Source organism: Lagenorhynchus albirostris, chromosome 13, assembly GCF_949774975.1.
Source record: "Lagenorhynchus albirostris chromosome 13, mLagAlb1.1, whole genome shotgun sequence".
Classification (NCBI taxonomy): Eukaryota; Metazoa; Chordata; class Mammalia; order Artiodactyla; family Delphinidae; genus Lagenorhynchus; species Lagenorhynchus albirostris.
Window position 1 is genome coordinate 31224434 of NC_083107.1, and position 10855 is coordinate 31235288.

At 42.4% G+C, this 10855-nt stretch overlaps 1 protein-coding gene across 1 annotated transcript in view; it reads right to left on the reverse strand.

Moving 5' to 3' along the window:
* Positions 1-10313, reverse strand: part of ARHGAP25 (Rho GTPase activating protein 25) — an 87578-nt gene extending 77265 nt beyond the window's left edge. Inside the window, exon 1 of the mRNA XM_060169281.1 lies at positions 10176-10313. Within this exon, the coding sequence (XP_060025264.1) occupies positions 10176-10236 (61 nt within the window). The 5' untranslated portion in view covers positions 10237-10313. The remainder of the gene's footprint in view (positions 1-10175) is intronic.
* Between the last annotated feature and the right edge of the window lie 542 nt (positions 10314-10855).

The window sequence follows — 10855 nt, forward strand, 5'->3', positions numbered from 1 at the left end:
CTCTGTACCTGTGATCATCATAGCTCTGGGTTGTGAGCCCGGTGCGATTCCTCACCCACCAGCAAAATGGGTTTCTGGGTTCTAAACGACCAAGCGCCCAGAGGAAATTGCAAAAGAGCAAGGAGTGGGGAGAGTGCACTCGCAAGGACCCTTGGGTTGCAACAGGAGAACTGAGGCCAAGGAAGACAGAGGTCTCATTTTGAAGGTCCTGCTGTTTCTTCACAATTGTATCTAAAAATAACGACCTGGAAATGAGTAGTTGGCCACATGCGGGATTCTTACAGAACTGGAAAAACTAAACTGCTGCTGCTCTAACTCACACGTAAGACATCACAGACATTAACCATTGACCCCAGTGAGGCCCCAACAAACAGCATGCAACCTCACTTCAATGGCCAGAGATACTCGTGACAGTGGGAGACGTCTGCAGCTCTGGCGGAAGCGGCTCCTCAGCAATGGGGGAGGGTCACCCAGGTGGTGCACAGCCCAGAGTCACTCTTTTCCTACCCAGAGTAAGAGGAGTATGAGGAACGGTCCCTATCACAGCAGCACGGAGACAGGGACCTCTCTACAGCAAACATCCTGCAGGACACTTACCACAAGCCCTTCCTCATCCTTATAGGAAAGTCACAACTCAGGTACTTTACCAACTTAGGAAAGAAATGGCAAAAACAAACAAAACAACCACAAACAAAAGAAAAGCAAGAGGAAAGGAAAAGGACAAACGATGAAAAGTGATGTAGCTGTGTAAACATAGTGGATGAAATTTGTATGCCTTAAGGAAGGGCTGCAGAGTCAAAGACTGGAGGTGAAGGAGTCAGAAACAAGACACGCCAGGCAACCCCAGAGCAGCAGTGCTGTGGTGAGCCGGGGGCTGACACTGGGCGGCAAAGGGGATCAGCAGATGCTGAAAAGGCCATTTGTCTAAAGAAAAAAAGAGAAGAACTAAACGGGACCAAGACAAACTAAAGTAGCACCGCTGGCTGGGGCTTTCACCAAAGACTTGGCTAGAAGGAGTTGATAGCGTACCCACATTGTAGTCATGCGCTTGGTGGCAGGGATGATGACAAGTGATATACGAAGCACATGCCGATGTCTGCTATTATGCTAAGGGTTTTACCAAGATCGTCTCCTTTAATCGTCACAATAGCCATATGGGTTAGCACTGTGATTATGCCCATTTTACAGATAAAGAGAGTGAGAACCAAGGTCACATGACTCACAACGAGTGATGGTGGAATATACTTTAAGGTAACTTTCTAACTACCATATTGTGCACAGTTGGCTTGTGTCACTGTAGCTAGTTCAGACTTTGTTAGAAAGTTTTTTGGTAAACTTTATAAAAATCATTTTTACATATTAAAAAATATTTTATATCAGCATCAGAAACTTCATACTGTACCACTTCCTCTTTCACTTTGAAACTCTCAGACCAACAAGGAAGCCTACAGATGGTTCAGAAGCCATAGACCAGGGTTCCAGCAGTAGAGTGTCACCAGCCCCATCTGGAACATCTGTGTGTACACATTTTGGAGGTGGGTGAGTAGCATAAGGATGAAGTGAAGCGGCTGTCACAGGGCACAATATTGAGAATGTTCCTTGAAAAGGACCTGTCATGTAGAGGTGAGCAAATACATGTTACATGAATGAATGAATGAAATGAAAATGAAGCCACCATCATTACATATAACTAGCAAAAAAATATGAGTGGGGCTTCCCTGGTGGCTCAGTGGTTGAGAGTCCACCTGCTGATGCAGGGGACGCGGGTTCGTGCCCCGGTCTGGGAAGATCCCACATGCCGCGGAGCGGCTGGGCCCGTGAGCCATGGCCGCTGAGCCTGCGCGTCCGGAGCCTGTGCTCCGCAGCGGGAGAGGCCACAACAGTGAGAGGCCCGCGTACCGCAAAAGTAAATAAATAAATAAAATACGAGTGGTCATAGAATTGTGTTTTCATTTATGAACTAAAAGAATTGATTCTGAGCACCCATGTTCTTTGAACACTGTTTTTAGAAAAATTATAATGCCCAGTAGACACTAATAAGTATGAAATTTATTCACAGGCTACCTGAGGAGTTGTTTACTGATAGATTGCACATACTTACACTCTCTCCTTAAAAGACTTCATGGGTTTTTCATCTTCAAATAGAAAACTCATTTGCAATGAGCACATAAATTTATACCAAAGACAAAGGAAAATATAAGTCTGCTAATTGAATGGGTAAAAGTTGTGACTGAGCTTCAATTTAGCTCTGAGTTTCCTGGCAGACGAGGCAAAAAAAGAAAAACAATAGGTTTCACAATTGTCTTAACAGAAAGGAGGAAGCATGCCAGTCCCTCAAAGGAGACAAAGTACGAGCACTGAAGTCTCAGTGAATTTTCTCATCTAGGGTTACACATAGGAGTCGCCTGCATTGTTCATTTCTTGTTCTCATTTTTACAAAATGAGGAGCAGATTTCATGAAATTGTTACCTGCGGTGATGACTAAAACTGATGGGGTGACAGTAAAGTGCAGCTTAGTGAGACCATCTGTAAGGATGCCAAGGTAATGTAGCCCAAGCACAGCTTCTAGTTTGATCTGAGGTTAGAAATCAGATTATCTGTAAAGAAAGGAAACAGGTGTTTGCTAAACACCTAACGTGTTATGTGCATGAAATGTTTTCTTCCTCTCAACATACATATTATTAATTCTGTTTAATAATTAAGTGAATGTTTTACTGGGATTTACTGCAAATCAGCGAAGGGGTCCCAAGCTCACGCACTCTCTTCTGTACCACACACACCTTCCTGCACTCCTACACTCTTATCAAGAAAAGCCAATGGGCAATTCATCCCTTAGACAAGCTTCTGTCGGTGCTACTTTTTACAGGCAATTCGAGTTAATTCTCTCCAGAGAGGGCCTAGAGTGCTGGGGTTGCACATTACTGATTAAGGAGAAATTTCTTTGTTTAAAAGCCAAGCGGACGGGAATAAAGACGCAGACCTACTAGAGAATGGACTTGAGGACACAGGGAGGGGGAAGGGTAAGCTGGGACAAAGTGAGACAGTGGCATGGACATATATACACTACCAAATGTAAAATAGATAGCTAGTGGGAAGCAGCTGCATAGCACAGGGAGATCAGCTCGGTGCTTTGTGACCACCTAGAGGGGTGGGATAGGCAGGGTGGGAGGGAGGGAGATGCAAGAGGGAAGAGATATGGGGACATATGTATATGTATAGCTGATTCACTTTGTTATAAAGCAGAAACTAGCACACCATTGTAAAGCAATTATACTCCAATAAAGATGTTTAAAATTAATTAATTAATTAAAAAGATAAAAGCCAATCGATCAGTTGGTAGGTTTGACTCAAATCTCTCAAGTTCAGGAGCCTTCACTGAGCTCACCGCAAAGGAAATCCACAGTTTCTAGATCTGTGAGTCTCTCTGTTTAAATGGCCTGGGAAAAGATTGTTACACTCTCCTTCCAGTGATAGGTAGACTCAAGGTCTCCCAGGGGACAAGATGTCTACACTGTGACTGAAATGTGATAGAGCCTAATTTAGCTCTGAGCTTCCCGGCAGCCAAGACAAAAAGAGAAATACAATGAGTTTCACAGCTGTCTTAACAGAAACGAGGAAGCACGCCAGTCCCTCAAAGGAGACAAAGTGTGGGCTAAAGCACGGGCAGGAATCGGGTGGTAGTAAGGGAGCCCTGAGTAGAGAGGGCTCCAGGCAGATGAGAAAGGGCAGGGAACTGAAAAGGACATGGCTGGGGTCTAGAGTGTGCGTGCGTCTGCTTGGGGAAGCACCTGTGGCAAGAGTAAGCGGGCAGGTCTAATCCCTTCACAAGGAGGAGCTACACAAAATTATAGACTTTTTTCTTCTCCAAAAGAACAGGGACCATGCACAGGAAAATCAGTCTGAGAAGGATGGCAAGTCTGGGACTCACTGAAGAACATACACATCTATATCTTAAAGATATATCTATAGATATCTTTTATCTATAGATATATAGATAAAAATGAATGGCAGTGTTGGGGAGAGAGGTGGCGGGACCAGCATGCCGATTCCTAGGAGCCCTCCTGTGGCTCCCACGGCTGTTATCATAGGACTGGTCTTGATGTCCTGTAATTGTTTCTCTGTCTGTGCCACACTAGCCTGTAAGCCTTGGAGGAGCAGAGAGCAGGACTGCCTTTAGATTTGCTTGCCAGACCTATGGGTGTCATTTTGTGTGTGTGTGTAAAGTGATTTTGATTTTTTAGAACGTATTCAAAGGAAGAACAAAAAAAGCTTTCAAGGAGAAAAATGGTGATGAGTAAAGCATAAGACAAGAAATGTAAATTATTTTCTCTCTTTGTAACTCCCATATCTCAGTTCCCCTCTGGGGACTCCACAAAACTTACATACCATCCCCAGGCTGGAATCTGTCCCATTGGCCTGCACCTCACCCTGGCTCTCCCTGTGGTATTTCCCTGAGTCTCCACGGGTGCCCTTTTGTCTCAATTGCTGTGCCAACGCTGAGGCTTCACATAAGCTCTTTACACACTCCCTTCTCCTCTATCCAATGAAACAAGCACAGAGCTGCCTCATGAGAGGCATTTTTTCTTTCATGCTGTCTTGTGTGTGATGGGACCATCATCACCAACTTAGTCTTCTTGACCAGTCCCAGGATCTTTCCAACACCCCTATAATGAGCAGCTTGCCGATGACCACGTGTAGGTCCTGGCTGGTTGCAACCTCTGCAGCTGCAGGAGGGCTTGGCACCTGGCTGCCGACTGCCAAAGAACATGTGCCGCCAGACCTTGTGCCAACACGCCTGGCCAAGCACTGGAATTTGTTTTAGCTTTGAGTATTCTTAATCATGTAGTTAATACTCGTTCACTATAGAAACTCTGGAAAATACTTATAAAGTAATAATACGTACATGTGTGGTTATACCTCACCCATAAATCCTTCACCCATAATTAGCTACTCCAGTTGGCCCTTGAACAACACAGGTTTGAACTGCGCAGGTCCACTTATAGGTGAATTTTTTTGATAAGTATAGTTCCTGTGTTTTCATTTTACAGATCTTTAAGTTCAGCGAAAAGTTTGCGTTCGATTGGGGATCCTTTTGCTATTTCAGCATCTTGCCCCCTTGAGTGAATCATTTATCAATTCCTTTGTTTCTGAGGCAGAGATAGTAGTACTCAGATTTCTGCCTGCACGGAATGAGGAGGGAGGGTCCTGCGCCCCTAACAACCCCATTGTTCAAGGGTCAACTGTATTAACAAATTGTACATCTCCTTCCAGATTTTTGGTGTTTATTTACGCATTCGTTTCTTTGTTCATTTTATATACAATAATAAAATAACTTCTCATGTTACTACCAATAACGTTAGTTAGGTACATTTGGAGCTTCCCAAATGCATTTCCCTTTCTTTTCCCTACAGAAGTAACAACCATCCAGAACTTTATATTAATCAATTCCTCATTTTTCTTTATAGTTTTGCCATATACGTACACAGTTTTTAAGCTTCCTGTAAGTGAATCCCCATTCTGATCTTCTGTGACTTCCCTTTTCTGCCTAAAATTAAGTTTTTGCTCTTCAGACTCATTGAAATATATGACCACAATTAATTAGTTTTTGCTCTTGGGTAGCATTACATTTTATAAAGATACTACAATTTATTTTTCTCTTCTGTTATTGATGGGCACTTGGGTTGTTTCCTGCCCTTTGTTATTTCAGGAAATACTACTATGGAACTTCCGTATATCTCTTCTTGTTCATATACACAATAGCTTCTCCAGGGGACAGTCTCCGGAGGGAAATGGCTGCTTCATAGAGTTTGTACATCATCAGTTTCACTGATCAATGCTAAATTGTTTTCCAAAATTGTTTTATTCTTAGTGTCTGAGAGTTCCTATTGCTCCGTGTCCTTGACAACACTTGGTATTGTCAGAATTTTTCATTTTAGTAATTTTGGTGAGGTTAGGTATGTCATTGTGCTTTTAATTTACATTTCCTAATTACTGTGATCAACCATATTTCCATATATTTATTGGCAGTATTATTCCTATCCTGTAAAATGCCTATTCATGTTGTTTCTTCATTTTTTAAACTATTTTTTGATTCATAGGACTTATTTATATATTCAATTCTCTCTGTCTCTGTGGATCTCTGTATCTATCTATGCTTCTGTTTATCTAAAACTGTACTTTCAAATCTGACAGCTTTTAACAAGAATAATAACCTACATTGGAAATTGGTCTAGTTACAGGGTCTTAAGTAACAAATATTTTTATTCCCTTTACTCTGATTTTCTAAAGAGCAAAACTAGATCCCATATCAGACAAATAATGATTTATCAAGTGGAAAAAAAGCCCTCCACTACTGTTGTTTTTCACTTCACTACTTGGGAGATGAGAATAATGAATTTTTGTTTCTGGATAATATTTTTTCAACATTGAATTTCAGAGGGTTAAAAAAAAGTTGAAAACAACTGTTCCTCCAAAGTCACTTTTTTAATGTATCTCAGAGTCATATGCTCTCTAGGGCCCATTCTCCCCTCATTCGGCTTGGGGGAGCAGAGAAAAATGTAATACGCCTGCAACTGGATACAATGTGGGTGGTCCTGAAATTCACCCAGAGATCTTCCAGCTAAGCCCTCCCCAGCAGCCGGGCAGGAAGGGCTTTCCCTGGATGGTCAATACCCTCTCAATAGAGCACCTACATGCCAGCCTCTGGATGCGCCATACCCTTGGACAGTGTGCAAGAAAGGACACTGCATCCTAGAACCCACCCTCTAGGGCTTACAGTTCAGTTAGAAAGACACATAAATGAAAGAGTAAAAGATATGAGTAACACTACATGAAAGAAATGGAAGGCTATCGTGATTTTAACCATTGGACTAAAATTGAAGATGACAAAGGATCGAAGGAAGAAGTATGTGCTCCCGGCTCCACCTCAAGTCAAGTCTGTTGGCTCTGCGTTTCCCTTGCCTCCAACCCCTGTTCCCTCCTAGGACCAATAGGTCAGACACAGGGTAGCTTGGGTCACATTCTCCCACCGCTTCCAGACCCATGGTGTGGTCTCTGGTCAGCCTCCCAGCCACTGGGGCCCTCCCCACTCCCTGAGATGGAAGTACAGAGTCCTCCACCCTCTCTCGGAGACTTCCACTTTCATTCCAGCCCTGGCTCAGCACTCACAAGATTCAGAGGGAACTAGAAGTGTCGCTCACCAAAAAGACGTTGGAGCCCCTTCCTGGGACACATCATGCATCAGTGTCTTGCTATTTCCCTAAGTGAGTACTGAACCTGGTGTCCTCCTAGGGCACTGCCCATTCCCTGAAGTTATATCTTACCAAGAGCCTCTTGAAAGTTGACCTTGACAATGAATCATGAGGTAATACTTGGATTCCAGTCCCAAGTGACCTGATAACCACACCCTCTTGGTGATGATCTATTCCAGTGGTTTTCAACTAGGAGAGCTATCTCTCCCCAGACATCCAGTAACTTCTGGAGATATTTTTGGTTGTCACAACTGATAGTGGTAGGGGAGTGCTACTGTCATCTAGTGGATAGAGGTTGAGGATGCTTCTAACATCCTATAATGCACAGATTAGCCTCCATCACTGAGAACTAACCAGCCCAAAATATCTGTAGTGTCCAGACTGAGGAACCCAGACCTACTCCTGACTAGCCCAGTCTGGAAAAACCACAGGTCATGACTCCCAGCTCCACACAATTTTTAATAGATGTGAGCTTCTTTGGTTATTCTTAAGTCAGTTCCTAACATCACACCTGGACACAGGGTGCTGGAGAAGGGACCAGAGGTCCCATGGTTGAGTCAATGACTCTCTTCCCTCAGAGGGCTCAGCCTGTGATCTGAATTCTCATCAACGTGACACTCACAAAAAGTGTTCTGGCTGCAGTTCAATCTCTTGGGGTGACAAACTTGTAAATGGCATGGATAATGACAAGGGCTCCTCTGTATTTCATTATGTAATTATGATTTTTTTCATTAAAAAATACTAAATAATATCTGCTTGTACTCACTCATTCATTCAGTCAACAAATATTTGTTGTGTGCCCACTAGGACCCAGAACCATGCTCTATGCTAAATGAATGGTAATTGTCCAAGTCTACTAACCTAGACCACAGCCGGACTTCTTGATCAGGTGAGATGGAGGGCTGGGAGCTTATTAAATTGCAGATGCTTGGATCTCCCTTCAAAGATTCTGATTTTACAAGTCAGGGTGATGCCCAGGAATCTGCATTTTTAGTGAGCACTTGTGGTGACTTCTAACACAGGCTAACTATGGGACCATGTTTTAAGAAACGTTGGTAGAAATCATGAAATCTACCCAACCTCATCCCAGGTCTGAGATTATGCAGACCTGCACTCTAATGTGGTAACGTCCTCTATCCCTGAAAAAAATCATTTAACCATTAATTGTCTCAAGCTTCCATTTTTAAAAGAAGGAGAATAAGACTTGTTCAAACATGGACGGTGAGAGGGTAGAATGACCCCACGTAAAGAGAAGCAAGACGTTTTCAAAAGGAACAGAATCATAGAAGTTTTACTTCTAAAAACAAATTTTTTATGACATACAATAGAATGAGCATTGGCCAAGTACATTGATATCAACAGGAGTTAGGAGAAAAACCTCTGATGACGTAAAATCTCTCATTCTCTGAACCGACCTTCGATGATTCCCATTAGTGGTTACGGACCACTAATTCTCCCTGGTTACCAAGATAAATGGCTTCTCTGATTACTCTCAATTTTCTTTCAAATTCTTTCTCAGACCTATATCATTACCACTCAGATATGTGACTTTGCAGTGGACCCCTTGCTTTAGTAGCTCATTAACCACTGTTAGAGGCCCAGGTTTAAAACTGTTCCAAGCAAAACTTTTCCTAGCCATTAGAAACACCTTAATACTTATCTATGTCCATTAACAAGGAAGTTATCTCACTATACAAGCATAAGGGCAAAACACAGGGAATCATTTCCAGCCCAACTGCTCTATTCTAAATTACTGGGGTCAATTTAATAGTAGACGGAACCCATATAAAGAAACTCATGATAACAACAATTACAGAACAGATTAAAATCAGTGTATCACATGAATGGACCTAGAGATTATCGTACTAAGTAAAGTAAGCCAGAGAAAAAGATAAATATCATATGATATTGCTTATATGTGGTATCTTTAAAAAAATGATACAAATGAACTTATTTACAAAACAGAAATAGACTCACAGATATGAATACAAACTTATGGTTACCAAAGGGGAAAGGGCAGGGAAGAAATAAATTAGGAGTTTTGGATTAAAATATACACGCTACAATATAAAATAGATTACCAACAAGGACCTACTGTATTACACAGGGAACTATACTCAATATCTTGTCATAACATATAATGGAAGATGATGTAAAAAAGAATATATATGTTTATATACATGTACAATTGAATCACTTTGCTGTACACCTGAAACCAACACAACAGTGTAAATCAACTATATTTCAATAAAAAATTTTTTAAAAAATCAATGTATCAGCAACGTCATTAATGAGAAGAGGTATGAATTAAAGGCCAGAATATCTCAGAAAACATACCAGAGTCCCCTAAGGTAATTAATCTAAAATGTATTCTGTCCCTTTAATTAAACGTGTCTTCGATATACCTTCAAAGGTCTCTGTATTCCTGTCTTGTCCACACTATTTACTTTTTGCTACAAGTAACACCACCTTAGCCCCGAGTCCACAGAGAAGGTCGGGGGACCCAGTGGACTCACAAAACAGAACACCTTGCACTCCTTTACAGATCAAGCATTTCCAAAGACTCCGACCAAAATCCACGCAAAATACGGATGAGTGTCCAAACAGGAGGGAAATTATCCTTCCATGATAAACAGAGAAAAACTCACCATGTTTTGTGAGATCTGTAGCCTTAGTCCATCCCAAGTACCCCAGATCCCACACACCAAGGAGCTCCATTCCCGCCACCTCCAAACAAAAAATAACCCCTCCCCAGCACTTGGGAACTCTGAGCCATCATATCAGTTTGAATGCAAATTTGACCCCAATCCCAGCTCTGCCGACAGATTCATTTTTAAGTAGACTCTGCTCCCTGCAGACCGACATGCAAATGGTGGGAACTCAAGTATGAGAACCACAAAGGCAGCAAAAAGACGTTGACCATACCTATTTTCCCAGCCTCCCCTCGCAGGTTGAAATCCCAGTTTCTTGGCAACTTCAGGGACATTTTGCTTCTGGTTTGGGTGAGCTGCTGCTGAAGCAGGGAGTCTGCCTCAATTCACGCCCTTCTTGGCTTTTTGATCTTCTTGCCCCACAAGCTTGTGTGTGTGTGTTTTCCCTTTTACAATTGCTTCACAAGCAATCTTCGGTTTGAGGTTGGTCTGCCAGCATGTCTTCTCCTTTCTCAGATGAAAGGTCCATCCATCTGTCACCGGGGATGGTACCCAAACCTGCCCACGGTCCCTCGGGGGGCTGGTACCTCATGAAGTGTGCACCCTGCTTTTCCTGCTTTCAGTATTACCAGAAATATCCCAGTTGACACTTCACTCTGCGTCATGGGAAGCAAAGCTCCTGTTCAAAAGAATCTCAGGCCTCACTGAGGCGAGGTCGTGATAAACAACGGCTGCCTCTTGGCTTTTTTTTTTTTTTTTTTAACTGTCTGCTTCCTTGCATTTGAGGAAGTGGGTGGTTGTTCAGTGTAATGATACATTATAATCTCTTTCTTGAGAAAATGGTTTTTGGAAATGCTTGTATAAGTAGAGTGAGTGCTAGAGGTTTGATTAAAAGAAAAAGAAAAGAAAATTCTAAGACTCTGGCCATCTACCTCTAAGGCTCCCTTCTCATTG